This window comes from Diabrotica virgifera, chromosome 6, assembly GCF_917563875.1.
Source record: "Diabrotica virgifera virgifera chromosome 6, PGI_DIABVI_V3a".
Taxonomy (NCBI): domain Eukaryota; kingdom Metazoa; phylum Arthropoda; class Insecta; order Coleoptera; family Chrysomelidae; genus Diabrotica; species Diabrotica virgifera.
The window spans coordinates 95,905,452-95,928,026 of record NC_065448.1 but is presented as its reverse complement, the minus strand read 5'-3'; the positions used below and the strand labels follow the sequence as shown (position 1 = coordinate 95,928,026).

The 22,575-nt window shown below is 32.2% G+C and overlaps 1 protein-coding gene across 2 annotated transcripts; it reads right to left on the bottom strand.

The window, feature by feature from the left end:
• Positions 1 to 217: 217 nt before the first annotated feature.
• LOC114340849 (gastrula zinc finger protein XlCGF57.1-like) lies at positions 218 to 9,924 on the bottom strand. 2 transcript variants are annotated; one of them, XM_028291627.2, is made up of 3 exons: positions 9,784 to 9,924; positions 9,319 to 9,731; positions 218 to 1,753 (listed from the first exon to the last, which is right to left on the bottom strand). In XM_028291627.2, exons 2-3 carry the CDS (start codon positions 9,683 to 9,685, stop codon positions 405 to 407), a joined length of 1,716 nt encoding a protein of 571 aa, XP_028147428.1. In that variant the 5' UTR covers positions 9,686 to 9,731; positions 9,784 to 9,924; the 3' UTR covers positions 218 to 404. The 2 variants fall into 2 exon arrangements, with proteins under 2 accessions (XP_028147428.1, XP_028147427.1); XM_028291626.2 differs by having other exon boundaries at positions 9,319 to 9,924.
• Positions 9,925 to 22,575: the final 12,651 nt, after the last annotated feature.

Genomic DNA, 22,575 nt, shown 5'->3' with positions numbered 1-22,575 from the left:
CTGTGGTTGGTGACGTCAGACCCCAGCTCGCGCTTTTGAAGTTGTTTGAAACGGAAATTTTGGGCGCGGGACTATTATCAGTTGTTGTACGTACACTAGTAATTATTGTTAAGATGTAATATTTTGAATATAACATTTTTAAACATTAATTAACAATTTTATGCAAAAACATTTTTATGTGCAAGTTCCCTATTGTCTGGAGTAGTTTATCGCTTGACTTTGGCGCCCACGTTGGGCGCCAATTTGTGTCACATTTATAAGGAGATTTACCAGTGTGAATTCTCATATGAATATTTACACTACCTTTTGCAGTAAACTGCTTACTACAAATTTCACAGTTATAAGAACTTTCAACATTGTGAATTATTCTGATGTGATTATTTAATTACCCACAAACTTCACAACTAAAGAATTTTTTCGGTGTGAACTCGAATGTGATTATTTAAATTACCTTTTTGACTAAATTGCTTACTACAAATTTCACATTTATAAGGTTTTTCACCAGTGTGCAATCTTTTATGAGTATTGAAATTACTTAAGTGAACAAACTGCTTACTACAAACTGAACATTGATATTGTTTTTCTCCAGTGTGAAGTGCCATATGATAATTTAAACTACATAGCTGACTGAACTGCTTACTACAAATTTCACATTTATAAGGTTTTTCACCAGTGTGAATTCTCATATGACTCTTTAAATTACTTGGTTTGGTAAATTGCTTACTACAAATTTCACATTCATAAGGTTTTTCACAAGAAGTATGAATAAGCATATGATCAGTTAAACTATGTTTTGAACTTAACTTCTTACCACAAACTTCACATTGAAAAGGTTTTTCACCAGTATGAACTACCATATGTTTATCCACAGAATATTTGTGAGAAAACTCCTTGGAGCAAATTTTACATTTATAAGGTTTTTCACCACTGTGGACTTTTTTATGATAATTTAAACCATTTAGTGAAATCAAGTGCTTATTACAAATTTCACATTTATAAGGACTTTCACCAGTATGAACCATCATATGATCTTTTAAACTCTCTAGTTGACTAAACAGCATACTACAAATTGCACATGTATACGTTTTTTCACCAGTATGTACTGCCATATGTTTATCCAGAGCATATTTGTGAAAAAACTCTTTAGAGCAAATTTTACATTTATAAGGTTTTTCACCACTGTGAACTTTTTTATGATAATTTAAACCATTTACTGAAATGAAGTCCTTACTACAAATTTCACATTTATAAAGACTTTCACCAGTGTGAACTCTCATATGATGATTTAATCGATTTCTTTTAATAAACTGCTTACTACAAAATTCACATTTATAAGGTCTTTCACCAGTGTGAACTATCAAATGGTAACTTAAACTCTGTTGTTGACTAAATTGCTTACTACAAATTTCACATTTATAAGGTGTTTCACCAGAGTGAATTCTCCTATGAATATTTAAACTACCTCTCGTAGTTAAGTGCTTACTACAAATTTCGCACTTATAACGACCTTCACCATTGTGAATTTTTCTGATATGAGCATTTAATTCAGTTCTTGTAATAAACTGCTTACTACAGATTTCACATATATAAGGTTGTTCACCAGTGTAAACACTCTTATGATCATCTAAAGCACCTATGTAACTAAACTGTTTACTAGCAATATCATATTCAGATGGTCTTTCACCAGCATAAGTGTTCGAATATATTTTGGGAGAATTGAATGGTTTGGTAATTGTAACTTCGTGTTGAGCACCTAAAATAAAAATCAAATTATAAGAAATTGTTTTTTACTAAAAGCAAAATATATGCTAGACAAAAATAAAAAAGAAATTGACTAATAGAAAAGCTGCAACAAAATGTTCACATCTAAAATTATAATCGAAAATATATTAAACTTTAGAGAAAATAATCAAATAATTTGTAATAAACATACATACATAATATAGGACTGGCATTGAATTAATTAGATACAAAGTCTGCAATATTGTTTTTGAAAAAAAACATTATTTTATTGAGAATTATAGTCTAACAAGATTTTTAAAAATACAGAAAATATATAATTTTATTAGTCTAAAGTAAGAGGGTATAATAATCATAATATAAACTAAAATAAATATAAATAATTATTTCGTTGCAAAACGACACCAAAAGTCGTCTGATATATCAGTTCGTTCAGAGAGTGTCACAAACATTCTAACCGGTTTCAAACGTTCTTAGGTTATAGGTCTGGATCCCCGTATGAAAAAAAAGTTGATTAATGGCAAGCTGAAAATTTGTTAATAGCTTAAGGGTGTCTAGTAGGACAAACTTTGGTATATGGGAACACTGGAACAGGGTAAGTTTTAGTTGTGGAACAGGTTAAAAATTTGGAACGGTCAGACCCCGAAAACGCCAATTAAAACTTCCCCTGTTCCAGTTTTCCCATATATCAAAGTTTGTCCGATTAGACACCCTAAAGCTATTAACAAATTTTCAGCTTGTTATTAATAAACTTTTTTTTCATATGCGGGATCCAGACCTATTATCATCAGATAATGTGTATATGACTTTTTCTGAACCAACTAAAGCATATCGAGCTGTTAGTATCGAATCGCAACGAAATAACGTGGAATGGGTGTCGTAGCGACATCTGCTAAAATCAAGCGAAAGTTTTACTTTAATAAAATATAAAATAATATCAAAATAAAACTTTATTAGGACCATTTTTCTGGTAACAAGTTCGTGGCTTCTAAAAATTTGCAAGCCAAACAAATGCCGGAGCAAAGAAGGCCGAGGGAAATCTATAAATTGCATTTCACCTCTTGCCTGTCCAGCGCGGAAAAATTATATTGAAAAATGGTTCCCATACTCAGTAAGGGGTAAAACTAATAGAAATAAATAATCATTTCGTTGCAAAACGACAAAAAAACCGTCTTATATTTCAGTTCGTTTAGAGATCATCATAAACACTCAACCGGTTGTTGTTCCGGCATTCGTTTCGCTTGCAAATTTTTAAAAGCCACGAAGGTGTTACCAGAAAAATGGTCCCAACAAAGTTTTATTTTGATAATATTTTATTAACCCCATAAAGTACGCGCTTGACTCTGGCACGAGCGAGTCTTACTGGTAATTTTGTACACGCTCGACTCTGACATGAGCGACCATTAAATTTTAATCTTTCAATTTTTCAAGCAGGATGGGATTTGTTTAAAAGCATATAAATATCTAAATAGCGGTAAAATCTTCTACATTTCTTTTTCTTTTACATCCATACCTTTTTTAATGCCAAGCCAGTGTTATCAGTATAAAATGATATTTATTTATCTAATAAATTGCAGTAGATATAAATTGATACGTAGAATTGTTAAGAATCGTTAAAAAAGCGTAGTGTACTAAATAGTGGTACATAAATACCTTTTTTATTGCCCAGCCAGTGTTAAGACATTGTAAAATGACATCTCCTTTAGTATGGAATCTGGTTATGGAGGGACTGATTGGAACACTTAAGAGGTAAAGATACAATGGCCTGGGCTATGCAGATGATTTCGTCATTTTGGCACAGGGCAAGTTCAATACAACGGTCAGGGATAATATGCAACAGGCCCTGAAAGTAGTATGAAAATGGACAAGTGAGGTAGGATTCTCCTAAGCCCTAACAAATCCAAAATAATCACCTTCACCAGAAGGAGAAATTAGGGGGAATAGGACCCGTGAATCTCATGGGGATTTCCCTAAAGGTGGAGAGGGAGGTAAAATACCACGAAGTCATAATATACTCAAGGTTTACCTGAAATCAACGCCTAGAACGAATAACCAAAAGAGCGATGGTCACTTTAATGGTGACTTAAACACATGGTGGCACACATGGCAGAACATGGGAACTTAAACAGGACGCCTATTTACAGATGCTCCTATACTACGGCACCAGAGTGCTGAAATCGGTTAGCCTTTGAAATACACTATTACGCTACAAACCCTCATTGATTTAGGCGCCTATTAAATTATAAGACATCTATTAAATTATGGCGCCTAAGTTTCTATTGCAATTAATATTATTGTAAGTATTGTATATTTCAATTTATTGCTTGAAAAACAGGAATAGAAATGTCGAAACTGCAATAAACCTAGCTTATTTAAGAATGTGCTCTTTGACCCTAACCCGAGAAATAAATAAAACAAAAATAATAAAAAACGCCAATGAATAAAAAACAAAAATATTTTTTTATTTTTATTTATTTATAAGTACAGATATAATTACTCATATACAGTGCGTCCATAAAGTATCGCATAAATTCATTATTAGCTAAATAAACAACATTATTAGAAATTTTCGAAAGAGGCCGATTTTTTATTTTAATTTATGATTTTTTGGCACATATATATTATACTAGTAACGTCATTTGTCTGGACGTGATGACGTAATCGATGATTTTTTCAATAAGAATAGGGATACTGTGTGATAGCTCACCTGCCTCTTGACAGTTTGAACATTTAATTTAAGCGAAACGCAATGTTTGTTTGTCAAATAAAAAATTTATTTCTGTTTTATGACAGCAGTAAAATGTATTTTGAATTAAATAAATTACGCGCATTCGTCTTTTTTGTGTCAATTAATTTAATATAAAAAAATTTTGGACACACTGTATAAATAATTATGTTAATGTTTATATTAATGATTAGAGAATTGAATTGCCTTTCAAATGAGCTATCAAACGATCCCTACTCTTATTTAAAAATTTTTGATTACGTCATCACGTCCAGATGGATGACGTTACTAGTATAATATATACTTATGCCAAAAAATTATAAATTAAAATCAAAAATCGACCTGTTTAGGTAATTTATAATAATAATGTTGTTTATTTAGCTAATAGTGAATTTATGTGATAGTTTATGGACGCACTGTATACGAGTAATTATATGTACTTATAAATAAATAAAAAATATTTATTTGTTTTTTATTCATTGGCGTTTTTTATAATTTTTGTTTTATTTGTCTCTCGGGTTAGGGTCAAATAACACATTCTTAAATATGCTAGGTTTATTGCAGTTTAGATATTTCTATTAAAAATTTCGACATTTCTATAAAAAAGAAAATAAAAGTTAAGCAACAAAATGTACCTATATATTTATAAAAATAATATTGCAGAACTTATGTTATGAAATAAGACATTTATGACTTTGAATCTGTAATCAATCACAAACAAGTCTGGCTAATTCAGAAAAAAAAAGACATTTCTGTTAATTCTTATAATTTATTAGGTGCCGAAATCAATGAGGGTTTGTAGCGTAATAGTGTATATCAAATGCTAACCAATTTCAGCACTCTGGTGCCGTAGTATAGGAGCATGTAAATATGCAAACCGGACTGACATATTGGATATACAACATGATGGTAAAGTAAAGCCCACAATAATGTATGCAGCATTGGTCTGGTGGTCAAAGGTGCAGCACAAAAATGCTATTGGGACCGTGCAAGTTCGGCAAAGCGACCTCTATTTCTACGCTCTGTACTTTTTTTCGCACTTTTAATTATATTGGCCAATTATATTAGTCCTGGTTGCTGGATAATTGTCAAGGCCATAGTCCAAAAAAATAATAAGAAGAAAAAATAAGATGCAGGTTATGTTATGCAAACGTAAACAATTGTATGTAGTAAATAAAATTAGTTATTAAAATGCAGTACTGCAAGCAAAATACAATTAATTAAATTTACCTTTATGTAATAATTGCATATCATATCAATTTTGTGGAGCAATATATAATTTTTCTGCTTCAATGACAGAAGGTATGAAATATACGTCAATTTGACAATTTCAATTGACAATATGAATTATTTAAGATAGTTGCAATATTTCTCCGCGACTCGCGCACGGTCGTTTCTCGTTTCCCTTCCAAGTACTTGCACACCGCGAATAGAGAAGTTGGACAAACTACAAAGGCTTGTCTGTCTCAGCTTAACAGGTGCAATGAGAGGCACACCAATTTACACACGAAAGGACTATGTATAGGTATACAATGGATATCTCAGTTGTAGACTATGCAATAGAGAGACTGAGACAGTCAGACATATATTGTACGATTGCGATGCTCTGGACCGCAAGAGACAAGCAATATAAAATATGGAGACTGCAGATCAAGTCCAAAAGTATTATATGGCACTAACCCAATGAATCTTTAACCTTCCACTTATAACGTAAATTATAAAATATTTAAGATTTTGGATAACGTTGGTCTAACAAACTGACTTTTTCTAAAATTAAAAAAATTGAAATTTAGCTGTAGGTGACAAATAATTGTAATAATATAATTGAGTACCTTATTCTCTATACAAATATATAAAATTTATAATTTTTTTTATTACCTGTAACAATTTTAAGGGGGCATTAAAAAAAGTATTAGTGGGGCTTAATCCTCGAAAATTTGAATCAGTTGGTGCAAGAGACATAACGTTATAAGCCGAAGGTTAATTGGCTTCTATGACCATATATGAAAATACGACATAGGAGCTTGTAAACAGTAAAAATACATATTTCCTTTTAATTTAGGGTAACAAAACAAAATGGCCAAAAATTGACATAGAAAATTGGGAACTTTCACCATCGATATGTTAAAATAAGCAAAACACTGGGCAAGAATCAAGGCATTATTGCTTACTGGACAGGACACCTGTATAGTGTCATCATCGATGGACCATACAGCATCTGGTAAATTAAAATCACCTACTATATATTTCATGCACTGTGAATAAACACCACAAACTTCCTCGAAAGATGCACAAAAATCTTCATATATGACTGCTGAAGAACCAGGTGGAATATATACTTCTGCTACGATAAATTGTTCTGAACCATGCTTGCAGATAAGGAATAGCTGTTCAATGTGATCTATTGAAGGTTTCACAATACTAGCTTAAATATGGGACCTCACAGCTATCAAAACACCTCCACCGCTAGTTTTACTACTGGTTAATAAGTTTCTATCTGCTCTAAAAACATTAAACTGTGGAATGCATATTTCTTCATCATATTATATATCAGATGTGAGCCAGCTTTCAGTAAGAACAACTATATCATAAACAGAACATGAAATCACATTATTAAGTTCAATCAATTTAGTTCGCAGCCCACCAACATCTTGATCCTAACTGTCGGATCCAGGACCGATTTTCGGGGAGGGACATGAACTTTTTTTTGGGAGGGGTAATTTTTAAAGATTAGGGTTACAATGGTTAGTTTTAAGGCACTTTTCACAACTTTTGATTGCCATAAAGTCATTCAAAACTTATCGTTATTTAAGTATTATTAAAGTCAATACCGATTCCTACACATTTCTTCAGATCAAAGTGCAGTTCTTTCAACAAGTTTAATACTATTTTTCCCTATGCTTCTCCTGTCAGGCCTTGTTCTTCCCCTCTTTCATGATTTTTACTAATTATTTTTATGTTCTCATAAGCGTCAATGGACTTTGACAAATCTTCACGAATGTTGTTATTGTGTATGTATCTCAAATTTAGAGAAATATTGGCTGCCAAAGTGGTTTAACCATTGGCACTTTGTAACACTATCAACATTTTGATTTACACAACATCCTATGTCATTCTTGAAGCTTCTGTTACTGCTTTTGTTGAATTCTAGTTCAGAAGATATATTTATCCCGTTTTTTACATATATATGCGTTTGAAACTAACAACATTTGAACTGCAAATATTTAAATTCATTTTTTTTTATTCACGGAGGAGGCCATGGCCCCCTCCCTGGATCCGCCCTTGTAACTGTAATGGAGTCAATTTATGTTTTTATAGCAGTACGTTTGACAACTGTGGGGCATCCATTAATATAGCGAATAGTATAGCTATTATCATGATCTTGTTCTAATTTTTTATAAGCTCTTCCTGTGCGTTTTTTACTGGTCTTGTTATAATTTAGTTTGGTCTTGAGTCATTCTATAAGCTGTATTATTCTACGTAACACATGTTTGGATTTTAAGACACTGTGCACTGTGTTTTTATCATCACAAATTATCTTCATTGGACGAGGCTTCTTTGGATTGGACTTCCCAACCCTAACTACTTTCAAAACTTTTTCTGCAGCATTATCAATTCTGACTAATTCTAATTTCAATTGTTTTTTTCCGGTCTTCATTTATTCTTATTTTTATATTTTCAGATTTAGATTCTTCTACATTATATAAATTTGTCACTCTTTCTCAAGCAAATAGCTGCGGGTCTCTGCAAACACGCACTAGTCAGTGCTGTGGGAAGACACCCAAATCCAATATGTCTAGAGCTGGACCAAACTCGCTTCGTTCGCCAGATGATGTGCTATATGATGGTATAGATAGATCATGATCCAGGGGTGCATAGCAAAACCGGAAAGAGAAGATATAAATATTGTACGAAGTCTGATACTCGGGTGTATTGCATGAAGTGCAATCTTAATTTATGTATTACACCAAAAAACAGCTTCCATGAATTCCATCAACTTTTAATTATACATATTTCTATTTTTGTATTGTTTTACTTTCTTCTTTTTATGATTTGTTAAGTTTTTGTTTTCATCTTGGCAATAAAATAATCTCTTTTGTTACTCTATTCAAAAAGCACCTCTTTCAATTTTTTACACCTAAACCGTTATGACTGTCTAGAGATGGCCTACCTTCTTTCTCATCTGCTGGAGATCAAACTACAAATAAATATTAAAAAAAAATGAAATTAATTCTAACACTCAATTATCCTAATTATAAATTATTAGATATTTTAAGCCATATTTAAAAAATAATGGTTAGAAGGTTAATTTTTTTTACATTTGGCCGGATTTTTTGCCTTTTATATGCAAAGTCCGTAAAATAGAGGTACATTTTATAGAGGGTTTACTGTATTTAAATACACAACAAAATTATTGAATGTAATATAAGAATATAAGAGGAAGAAGACCCCAAATGCAATATCTTTCTTCCTTGTATCCAAGAACCTTTTTCTTTAATAAAAACAAAAGCAAAAAGTACTAGGGTTCTCCCTTACACAAAGAGAAATATATTATCTAATGTTCCAAGATCAGTTTAATCCATATAGATAAGCCTAGTCTTATTTAACACATTGCATGCCACGCCTTAATCGGGATAATACTCTCAGGGCCACGGCAATGAAAGTCAGTCATACGTGTATATCAAAAATGAGTGACGCGGACCCCGGCAGAACATGTGTGTCTCTTATATGAGCGACGAGGCACACAATGTGTTAATACTTTACTGAAATATCACATTCATGATGTAAGATACTTAAAAATAAAAATGAAGAAAATAAATTACAAATTTTACCAAAAATTACCAGTTTCTTACCAATGCTATACTCCTCCAGTTCTTCTTTTATTTCAACTGTTGTTTCATTAGATACATGGTTTTCTATTTTAATATGCTCTGAACAATATTCATCTAATACAGATTCCTGTTCATAACTGCTTTTATCTAGTTCAGATTTAACTTCTACATTGTTATATTTAATTATATAATCTCTTTCATCTTTAAGTGTTAGTATTTCTTGGTTTCTAGAGTCTTGAATATCTTCATTACATTCCATATTAAATACTGCATCTTCTAGTTCAGATTTAACTTCTATATTGTTGTATTTAATTAGAGAATCTTGTTCATCTTTAATAAGTGTTAATATTTCTTGGTTTCTAGAGTCTTTATCTTTATTACATTCCATATTAAATTGAAATAAAAATTAAGGTAATAATATCGATGAACGGCACCTTAAATTTACAGTGAAATTAAAAAATATATAATGTATGCCTTAGTACTCACTTTGTACCAATCTAAAAATTACGGGAGTTGTATTTCAACCAATTTCAACGCATATTGTTTCTATAATTCTCATTAAAAAATTGTTTGTTTTGACATCAATTTTCAAGTCTATCGTCCATCCATCATGATTGTATTGTCACTTGTCACCAGTGTTCCCAGATGACTTTCTTGAGTATCAGGAGGTGTCGCCACGAACGATCAGGAGATTTCAGGAGACTCGCTTGCCTCAAAAATTGGTAGAATTCTGCAGTTTCAGTCTTTACGTTTATAGATGGGCAACTAGATGTCGCCACGAAAAATCAGTTGGTGGAGTATTTTACGTTTATAGGTAGGCATGCAACTCTATAAAATCTGTAAGGGACGGCTGTGGCAATGCTAGATGGCGGCTAAAGCATAAAAATAAAAAAAAATGAAATAGGATAAAATTCTGAAAAATTCAAACTCCATACAAAACCGGTCTTGAATCGTTACGCGCATGCGCAATAACGAATAATGCTGCGCAGTAACACATTTTTCGTTACTGCGCATCCTCGTAATCATTCAAGAACGGTTTTGTATCGAGTTGGAACAAGATGATTTTCAGAATTTCATCACTTCATCAGGAGGTTTAAGGACGCCATCAGTAGATCAGTAGGCGAGGGTCGCCATCAGTAGGTCTCCTGAAATTTCAGGAGGTCTGAGAACACTGCTTGTCACTGAGTCACTGTCATCAGTGTCATGTCATTCTTGTTTTTATTTCTCTATTCGCAAAATTAAATTCCAACAGAGGGCGCTCAAAATTTCAAAGATGGACAACTCTAGCACAAACCATACATACTCATAGACGTTTCACGACCATGTTAATCTTTCGGATCGAATTAACGCCATCTCTTGATTGGAATGGGAACTAAATTGACAAATGTTAGTTACGTGGGAATTTCTAATTATAAATTTTGCGGAATTTTTGATGAAATTTCGCAGGAAATTAAAACAACAGAAAGACGATTCAATGTTTTATTCAATTTTTTACTAAAAACTTAAAATGTTCTAATTTGTTTTCAAAATGCTAAACACTACTGCCATGTGTCACGTGAAAGCACTGATGTGTAATATTGAGTTGAATGAAAATTTTTGAAAGAATCTTGTAGGATGATTGTTTAGATAAATACCTTTGTAATCTTTTACAAACTTCCAAAAATATATAGGCCCGAAATGTTGATGACACATTTGTCTATTGGAATAAACTGTTTCAGGATCTATTATATTGTTTTTTTAAATGTGGAGAAACACAACACAACACGGGATGATCAATGTAAACTAAAAATTCTACTCATAAAAACGGAGAGGAGGTTAATACAATTAATTGATTAAAATTGTGATTAAATCTAATTAAAAACGTAACACCACTATAATAAAATAATTAGGCCACAAACTGTAAAATAAAAAGTAAATAACAAATTAATTTAATTGTCAACTGTCAGTTGTCAAATATGACAAGAGAATTGACTGACAGCGACATCTCTGGATTGGAATGGTAACTAATTTGCTGTCTTGACCTTGACAATTTACGTGAAACGTCTATGAGTATGTATGGTTTGTGAACTCTAGGAAAACAATTCATTTTGTCATTTGAATTCACAGTTCTAAAACGTTAAATTAAAATCATTTACAGGAGTGTTTTGCCAAAGTAACCACTAAGGGCCGGTACTTTATGCCTCGATTAACAGCCCGTTAGTTAACGGAGGTTTAATCGGGACCTCTTTAGGGTCTCTTGCGTTGTAATAAATGCAATTACAGTATTACATGTATTATAATAATTAAAATAAGTATAATAATAATTATAATTGCATTTATTACAAGGCAAGAGACCCTAAAGAGGTCCTTAACTAACGGGCTGTTAATCGAGGCATAAAGTACCGGCCCTTAGTTTTGCAACTAAGACATCTTATAAGTAGACGATTCAAAATTATGTTTAATCTCTATGCATTCATTAAAATTTGATGCTAACTACTGATTTGTTTTTACCTTTTTTTCATAAAAAAATCTGGCCCCTAGATAATCACACAGCGTTCTAAAAATTACTAATCTATCTTAGGATCTCTAATTTTGTTTTTAATTTAATTAATAGGTGCACTACACTTTATTTTACACCAACAGATAACAATTTTTAATTAAATAAAAACTGGAAACTAAGTAGGTGAATTTATTTTATAATAATTGTGTTCTGGAAATTACGAGGTGATCGGGATATTTTGCATAACAATGTACATTCTATGTACAGAATATATACTACATTTTATTTATTTATTTAATTTTGAAGTCGCTTAAACATTAAAAAATACTACCTTTAATACAAACGTTAAATTAACAAAATGTGTGATTTGGCATTGGTTAATTTAGGTCATTACGTAGAGTATAATAGGAATGAATACTGAGGAACACTGCAATAGTTTTTTAAGTCGAAATTATTGTTAATTACAACATAAACTGACCGCAAATATGTACACAAATTAATGGCAAAGTCTGTTTTCCTTGAGTTGATGCTTTTCAAATACGCCACCAGGCGTCGCCCACTTTGCGGTTCCTCGCAAAATTAAATTCCAACAGAGGGCGCTCAAAATTTCAAAGATGGACGACAACGCTAGGAAAACAATTCATTTTGTCATTTTAATTCACAGTTCTAAAACGTTAAATTAGAATCATTTACAGGAGTGTTTTGCCAAAGTAACCACTAAGTTTTGCAACTTAAGACATCTTATAAGTTAAGGACGACTCAAAATTATGTTTAATCTGTATGCATTCATTAAAATTTGATGCTAACTACTGATTTGTTTTTACCTTTTTTTCATAAAAAATCTGGCCCCCGATAATCACACAGCGTTCTAAAAATTATTAATCTATCTTAGGATTTCTAATTTTGTTTTTCATTTAATTAATAGGTGCACTACAGTTTATTTTACACCGACAGATAACAATTTTTAATTAAATAAAAACTGGAAACTTGGAAACTAAGTAGGTGAATTTATTTTATAATAATTGTGTTCTGGAAATTACGAAGTGGTCGGGATATTTTTCATAACTGTACATTCTATGTACAGAATATATACTACATTTTATTCATTTATTTAATTTTGCAGTCGCTTAAACATTAAAAAATACTACGTTTAATACAAACGTTAAATTAACAAAATGTGTGATTTGGTATTGGTTAATTTAGGTCATTACGTAGAGTATAATAGGAATGAATACTGAGGAACACTGCAATAGTTTTTTTAAGTCGAAATTATTTTTAATTACAACATAAACTGACCGCAAATATGTACACAAGTTAATTGGCAAAGTCAATGTTTTCCTTGAGTTGATGCTTTTCAATTTCGCCACCAGGCGTCGCCCACTTTGCGGTTCCTCGCCAATAAGAAGGAGTGGAAACCTTGTGGAAACTCAAGGTTAATAGGTTAGGGCGTAGGTTGTCTCATAACTGTAGACCAATCAAAGGCTGGCTTTTTAAAGGCGGGAATACGTCATCCGTACGACAATTTTAAAATTGTCATAAGAGTCAATGCTAATAAAAGGTTCAAAAACTTAGGTTTTGCAATATATTTTGAGATTTTCTTGGGTATAGGTATATTAAGTGGTTCTTATATTGGTAATTATATTAATTTTTCCCTTAAAAATCAATAGTCTGCTAACAAAAAACTAGAATTCATTTAACACTTATTATGTGTGTTTTAAATGGAGAATACAATTTAATTAGCACAAAAATCCAAAAAAATAGAAGAAAAAGTTTAAAATCAAAAATACTAATATGTAGGTACTTACTTATTATGTTTTTCGTGGAATGTGCAGCACTTTTATCATTTTTGGTGGTATGCAACAACAAAGGAACGAGTAATATAAATAATTTATTATTAGGTTAAAATATAAAAAAAAAACGTAACCTAATATTAACATATTCAGACACGAGGAAATGTTTGCTACCTATTTTCTTATGTTTAGAGGCCCATTTATCTTGTAACATTTTATTATCCATTATTGTTTGATAATGTTAAGGTATTTGGGAAATGTCCAAAAACATTATTTTGTTCGCTGTGTCTAAGTACACGCTAACGTGTACGCAAATAAAAATGTTAGGTACACGCGAATTTAAACTTCAAGCCAGTGACGTCATTATTTAGCGTGCGCAGTGAGTGTATATTTTGGTACACGCTATTTTGATATGTTTAGTGTTTGTTTGATAGAAAAATATTTGTTATTAAGGGAAGGGAAAGGGAAGCAGAACTATTCAGATGTTTCAAACTTAATTGTAATAAATCAATGTGTATAGTATAAAAGTATATATTCAGGTTAGCAAAATAAATATTTAGTTGACATGACATGTACAAAATACTGTTAAAATAATTTTTATACGTAAGTTAATTACACCAGTTTATAAACCAATGCTGCACAAACCATACATACTCATAGACGTTTCACGTAAATTGTCAAGGTCAAGACAGCAAATTAGTTACCATTCCAATCCAGAGATGTCGCTGTCAGTCAATTCTCTTGTCATATTTGACAACTGACAGTTGACAATTAAATTAATTTGTTATTTACTTTTTATTTTACAGTTTGTGGCCTAATTATTTTATTATAGTGGTGTTACGTTTTTAATTAGATTTAATCACAATTTTAATCAATTAATTGTATTAACCTCCTCTCCGTTTTTATGAGTAGAATTTTTAGTTTACATTGATCATCCCGTGTTGTGTTGTGTTTCTCCACATTTAAAAAAACAATATAATAGATCCTGAAACAGTTTATTCCAATAGACAAATGTGTCATCAACATTTCGGGCCTATATATTTTTGGAAGTTTGTAAAAGATTACAAAGGTATTTATCTAAACAATCATCCTACAAGATTCTTTCAAAAATTTTCATTCAACTCAATATTACACATCAGTGCTTTCACGTGACACATGGCAGTAGTGTTTAGCATTTTGAAAACAAATTAGAACATTTTAAGTTTTTAGTAAAAAATTGAATAAAACATTGAATCGTCTTTCTGTTGTTTTAATTTCCTGCGAAATTTCATCAAAAATTCCGCAAAATTTATAATTAGAAATTCCCACGTAACTAACATTTGTCAATTTAGTTCCCATTCCAATCAAGAGATGGCGTTAATTCGATCCGAAAGATTAACATGGTCGTGAAACGTCTATGAGTATGTATGGTTTGTGCAATGCTGTGAACTTGTTACGATTTTCATAGAAAATTTGTTATAACTTTGTAAATACCCTGTATAACATAATACACCTTTACATTTTTGTGATGAGGGATGGGGGCGTTAAGATTTCGAACATAAAATAAAATATAGCGTGTTCCATTAAAAAAAAGCACAAGTTTGGTCTGTCACTATGTTATCGGACGCCCTGTAACATTCTAAAGGCCCCGTCTCACCATCAAATAATTGACAGTTATTTGATCAAACTTGACAGTTAGTGACACAAAGTGACAGTTAGTATGTATAGTTTGTGTCACTAGTCAAGTTTGACTGTCAAGTTTGATCAAATAACTGTCAATTATTTGATGGTGAGACGGGGCCTTAACTAATTTTATAATCTGAAGTTCAAAGTTTGCTACAATTTTTGTTACTTTTATTGCATCTACTGCGCTGTATCACACTAATCAATCGCCCTGTATATTTTATCTTAATTCTTCTGCTACCCTACGAATGTTTGTCTCTTATCTTTTTCATACTGTTTTGAAATGTTGTTAAACTCATTAAAAGAACTAAATAATTTTCCACACTCCATAATTAATTTAAAAACAAACAATAAATAAATAAAAAATAAGAAATCTCTTTACTAATCAATATTAAAATGTAAACACAACACGATTAGACAAATTCTAAACTCACTCTGACACTGGCGATATTCTCAAGTTGTGGACAGCGTGTGGACAAAAAACCAGTAACAGTGCACGCTAAATAGTGACGTCACTGACTTGATGACGTTTCGCGTGTACCTAACTTTTTAATTTGCGTACACGTTAGCGTGTACCTAGACACAGAGTATTTTGTTTCCATCTGGTTCAGGAATTTTGGAGTTCACCACTCATCTAAAAAATGTTTTATTATTATAACATACAAAACTACATATTATTATGTGTAATATTATAAATTTTTAAACTAACTTTACACGGTTACGAAAACACACTTCACAAGTCATTACTGCCTTTGTATAGGACCCAAATAAGTAATTATAGTAATATTGTCCTTATATGCTTAAAAACTCAACAAATATTAAACAAATAAACGATATTATAAGAAAATTCCACAAAAATATACGGAAATATAACCACAAACAACTGTCAAACTTGACTTTGTCGTACGAGTGACGTAGGCATTCCCCTCCCTCTCGCTTACGCCCACATAGTTATGAGATAACCTAACCCCTATCCACAGTTATTAGACTTTATTACGGTTGTCTTGTCCGACGGTGGTGGGCAGACTTATATTTTTGACTTTACGTCACAAGAGTTTACATTCCCATATTTTTAAATTATTTTCGATCATTGAATGTGTGTTATTGTGTATATATGTGTATTATTTGTGTTATTATGAAATAATTAAACAAATAGTACACATTTTATCTTATACCGGGTGGTGAATCGTAAAAAGGGCCGTAGGAAACTCAATGTAAAATTCTGAATTTATTGTTGAATTCCTGCTTCCCTAATTATTTTACATCAAAAGTCATGAGAGAATACTTGTAGAGAATTAAAATCTGTATTAAAATCAAAAGTTAAAATTGTTCTACGATTTAAATGCATTCCAAAATTTTGAAAAATATGATACATTTGCCACAATAGGTATGCGTGTAAAAGTAAGGCCACACGTTACTATTTAACTGACAGTGCTCACACCATTGACTGAATAAAAAAATCTTTATTATTAATCTTTCTCCGCAACTGAGGGTATCTTATCAACTGTATTGTTTTTAAACAATAGATGATAAAATAAAAATATTGACAGTTCAAAAATGTGAACATTATTGCATTGTGTGTGGCCTAAGTTTGGGCTGAAAACTAAAATGTATTACATTTTTACAAAATTTTGGAATATGTTTAATTACGTAGACCAATTTTAACAGTTATTTAAAATACAGATTTCAATCCTCTACAAATAGTTTCTAATGTCTTTTGATGTACAATAATTATTAGGGAAGCTGGAATTCAACAGTTCAGAATTTTACATTGAGTTAATGCAAAATTTTGACGCATGTCAAAATTCTCAATGTGTTTTAATTGTATTCATTTTTTCGAATCCTGAGAAAACTAATAAATATTTTTGAAAATTTTAAACTCAGAACGAAAGACTACATTATTACCGAGGGCTGAAAGTCACTGAAAACTTCTATAATGTTTATTTTAATAAGTTACAGGGCTGAAAATAAAAGAGAAGTGTGATATTTAATTTCAAATATTTCATTCAAAAGAAACTTTTTATTTATTCTAAGGGGCTTTCCGCCCTCGGTAATAATGTAATCTTGCATCCTGCGTTTAAATTTTTCTAAAATACTTGGTTTTCTCAGGATTCGAAAAAAATCATATTACGATTCAAATGACAGTAAACTCTCGTGACGTAATCTCACCCTTAATGTTCATTGGTTAGTCGATTTAGGCAACCGTAGTAATGTCTAAGAACCGTGACCCCTATCTATGAACCTTGGTGGAAACCACGGTTCTTAGACATTACTACGGTTGCCTAAATCGACTAACCAATGAACATTAAGGGTGAGATTACGTCACGAGAGTTTACTGTCATTTGAATCGTATATATGATGTTTTTCGAATCCTGAGAAAACCAAGTATTTTAGAAAAATTTAAACGCAGGATGCAAGATTACATTATTACCGAGGGCGGAAAGCCCCTTAGAATAAACAAGAATATTCTATTGAATGAAATATTTGAAATTAAATATCACACTTCTCTTTTATTTTCAGCCCTGTAACTTATTAAAATAAACATTATAGAAGTTTTAAGGGACTTTCATTCCTCGGTAATAATGTAGTCTTTCATTCTGAGTTTAAATTTTTCAAAAATATTTATTAGATTTCTCAGGATTCAAAAAAAATTAATACAATTAAAACACATTGAGAATTTTGACATGCGTCAAAATTTTGCATTAACTCAATGTAAAATTCTGAGCTGTTGAATTCCAGTTTCCCTAATAATTATTGTACATCAAAAGACATTAGAAACTATTTGTAGAGGATTGAAATCTGTATTGGAAATAACTGTTAAAATTGGTCTACGTAATTAAACATATTCCAAAATTTTGTAAAAATGTAATACATTTTAGTTTTCAGCCCAAACTTAGGCCACACACAATACAATAATGTTCTTCTTCTCTTCATTTGAATGGCCTTAGCTGCCAGGGCTATCCGGCCAGGATCCGTGAATATAGACTTGAATATTCAAGAGCCGTACCTGAGGTACATCTGGGCTTAAGCTCATAGCTCCTGAATCTGAAATATTAAGAGATAAAAAAAAACTTTGTAATTGTTTATAAGTTCCATAACTAAAGTTCTACTATTAATGGTCTAGTTCTAGTACTACCACGCAAAACCGCACTAAGCACAAAGCACATGCATTGCAAGCAAGCATAAAGTCATAAAGTTTTTAAGCAAGCTACACACGAGTCATTGTTGATGTTAAAAACTTTTGCACTGCGATTAATGTCTTTGAGTTTAAATTTTTAAACAACACATCAGTTAATGTCGGATCACCTTCTAGTTCCCTTCTAAGCAACTGGGACTCTCTTTGGAACCTAGTACATTCCAATAAAACATGTTGTAAAGTTCCTACACTGCCACATAAACACTGGTTTGAATTCACTACCTTCAATCTAAATAAATGTACAGGAACACTACAATGTCCACTTCTCATACGACACATTTGTGTGATTATACCTCTCCCCAGGTTGGGAAATTTTGTAAACCATGCCTTTTTATATGGAACTGTAACTTGTGAGCAATAAGTAATTCCTTTTGCCTGTCCTATTTGTTGGAATCGATTTTCCCAACCGATCCATAGGTTTTCTTTATATTTAATTTGAAAATCTTTAAAGGAGGCCTTTGGTTCTTCACTAATGGGCAGCTTTCTTCCAAGATTCGCAAGATGGTCAGCTCTATCATTCCCAATAATTCCAGTGTGACTTGGAATCCATGCAAATTTAATTTCTCTATGTTGTTCATCAAATTCACATAGTTTTTGTTTTAGTTGGAGAGTTTGTGAGTCTATTGCCGCCTTGTAGCTTGATCTTGTGTTTTTTTCTAGAGCACTCTTAGAATCACTACAGATGAGGCACTTTGTAAAATTATTCTGTTGGATTAACTCTAATGCTTTTTTAATGGCAAATACTTCTGCTGAGCAAATTGAATTAGCGGAGGGTAATCTTGCTGTTAACTGTGTTCTCTCGTTAAGGTATATCCCAATACCTACATTACCTTGTTTATCTTTGGATCCATCTGTGAAAATAAGTTTATATTCCGACCAGTTATTGAGGTACCATTCCATAAACTTGGTTTGGTTATTTGCTTCTTTGCCCATATTGACAGTTTCATAAGCCATAGGAGAAATCTGAATATTAAGTGGAAAGGAGTGACAAGGAAATAAGGAGCTATGTGCTACCTCATGAATTTCATGTAAAGTATTCTGGAAAGCAGCCAGTATTGGTGGGAAATATTTTCTTCTCCAAAAACTAAAGTAACCCAGAAAGACATTGTGAAATTGCTCAATTGAGGCATATATTGGGTTGTCATAGGCTACTACTTTTAAAATGAATTTAGATGCTAGCCATATTCTTCTGAGATCTAACGGTGTTTCTCCACACTCTGACAAAATTATATGAACTGGAGAAGACCTCATAAATCCCCCCACCACTCTAAGGGCTCTATACTGAACCTTATCCAATTTTGCAAGTAGAGAACGTGCACAACCTCCCAGAAAAATGGATCCATAGTCAAGATGTGATCTAATGTATGCCTTATATAGAGTGAGTAAAGTTGCAGGATGTGCTCCCCACCAAGTTCGACACAAACAACGAATAATATTGACTCCACTGGAAGCCCTCAATGCCATCTTTTCAATTTGACTTCTCCAAGAAAGGGAACTATCTAGAATAACTCCCAAATGAGAAACTTCTTGTTTCCAATCTAAACGTGTGTTATTCACTGATATTAGTAAATTCGGAATATTATTCCTATTTCTATCAAAAAAAATTGCTTGACTCTTGCTAGATGACACACACATTCCCATATCATGAAGTTTATTAGAAATACTTTCTACTGTACCATTCAATTTTTCCACAACATCCACCCAGCTGTTGCCGGAGCAATAGAGGGCAACATCGTCTGCATACTGAGTAATTAGAACATCCTCTGGCACACAAAATGAAATTATATTGATGACAATATTAAATAGTACTGGACTCAAAGGGGAACCCTGAGGAAGGCCCACATTGGTAGTTCTTGGTCCTAGCAGATTTAAGGAAATAGGATCACGAACAGACACCAAACGATTAGTCAATAAATGTTTAACCAATTCAATAAGTAACCATGGCAAATTGAGATCTCCCAAAGCGTCCAATAATTGGATGATTGACACTTTATCATATGCAGAAGAAATGTCTAACATAACAGCAGCTGCTGGTTTCCTTTTTGAGATATTCATTGAGATTTCATTGACCAGATGAATTATGTTTTCAGACACCCCTCTACCTTTACGAAAGCCAGTCTAGAAAGGCGATAGGATCATAAAATGTTCTACATACCAATCTAACCTTATTTTTATCATGTTCTCTAAAAGTTTACTAACACACGATGATAAAACGATTGGTCTCCAGCCCGAAAGACAATTTATATTTTTATTGGGTTTGGGAATTAAACACACTGTTTGTGATTTCCATTGAATGGGAATATGCATTCCCTCCTTTAAACATAAATTGAAAAATTTTAACAGGAACTTGATTGCTGACTTTGGAAGATGTTGCAACATAGAAAATGTTATACCATCCTGGCCCGGCACAGTATCCTTTCGTTCAACCAAAACCAATGAAAGTTCGTTTAAAGTGAAGAGTTCACACTCGATAGTATTAGATTTCACTGGGTGAGACGCAATGTCCTCAAATACAGGTGGAGTCAATGAACAAAGCATTTCCTCCCCTAACGATGAATTACTAGGAGTTCTAACTGAGGCTTTAGTGAAAGCCTTATGGAAACTTCTCACTTTTCTCCACATTACTGATATTGGAGTATCAGGTGAAATTGTGGAACAAAACACAACAAATGATTTTTTCTTTTTGGATTTAAGTTCTTTTTTACAATGTGCCCTAATTTTTTTAAAATTAATGAAGTTTTCTAAAGAAGGTATCTGTTTGAACTTCTTGACTGCCTCCCTCTTTGATTTAATTAAAACTGAACACTCTTCATCCCACCAAGGTAATTGTGGTTTATGGAATCTAACACGCTTTTTCTTAGGGATGAACCTGTTTGCTGCGTCTAATATTAGGTTTTGAAAATCTGTGTAAGACTCATTAGGGATGTTGTTAATGTTAGACTCAATATATTGGTTGAATTGTTCCCAATTGGCTTTTTTCACATTAAAGATACTGCGATCTTGAAGAGGGTCATTTCCTTGGGGACTATTTCTATCCTGCCCGTAAAACACTACAAAAGGAAAGTGATCACTTGCTCCTATCTCTGGAAAAACTTCCCAGAGGCAGTCCACAGCCAAACCTGGAGATGCTATAGCTACGTCAGGGACACTGTTTGAGTCAGGCGGTGAGATTCTTGTCGCCTCACCCGTATTGAGAAAACACAAGTTATCCTCCTCCAAAAGATCTGCAAGACGATTGCCGTTCGGATTGTTAGATGATGAACCCCATAAAGAATGTTGGCAATTCAAGTCACCTATGAAGAAAAACGGTTTATCACACATTTGAACCAATTCTCTAAAGATCTCCTTACGAAAACGAACATCTGGTGTCTTATACGATCCTATAATAAAAAATTTTTCAAATTTGATAATGATAGCCTGCCATTTTTCAGGCAAGTGAATATGTGAAATGTCTATCCTATCAGCTGCCAGAGACTGATGAATAAGTACAGCTATTCCACCCCGTCCATCAATCCTATCATCCCTATAGCAGTAAAAATTGGGAATATGCAAGTGCTGTGAAAATTTCAGATGTGTTTCATTTAGAAGAATGATATTAACATCATATTCGTTAAGAAACACCATTAGATCTTGCTTATTGTTAAAGAAACCATTAATATTCCAATGCAAAATATTAAATATCATAACTATATATATAATTTGTTACTATTATTATTTTTTTTTTATTTTTAATATAAAAAATAATATATTATATTATCTGTAAGAAATAAATGAAAATTCAGTCAACACTACTTTTACTAAAATTAGATGTATTATGTGACTCATCAAAACCTGCAAAATCCATATTATTATCAGAGGTTAAATCAACGTTTTTTGAAAATACACTATCCTGAGAATGTACACGATTGCTTGTTAATGAGAGTGCAAAACTTGGGCCTTGTGATCCCGTATACTTTTGTGAATCATTTAATTTGTTTAAAATCGGTAATCTAGGTAAATTTCTGCTTAGATCCTCATTTAATAGAGCTTTATGCGCCTCTTTGTCATAACTAATGTCTTTAAGAATTACAGTCCGTCTAATTTACTTACCGTTGCACGTCATTATCTACGCCAGAGATCTAAGTTGACATAGTTGCCAAAGTATAAAAAAA

Excerpts from the sequence above, each read along its gene's own strand:
- LOC114340849 (XM_028291626.2), bottom strand. The coding sequence starts at position 9,685 with ATGGAATGTAATAAAGATAAAGACTCTAGAAACCAAGAAATATTAACA. Across the intron at positions 1,754-9,318 it reads ACTGGAGGAGTATAGCATTG|GTGCTCAACACGAAGTTACA; the intron begins GTAAGAAACTGG and ends TTTTTATTTTAG.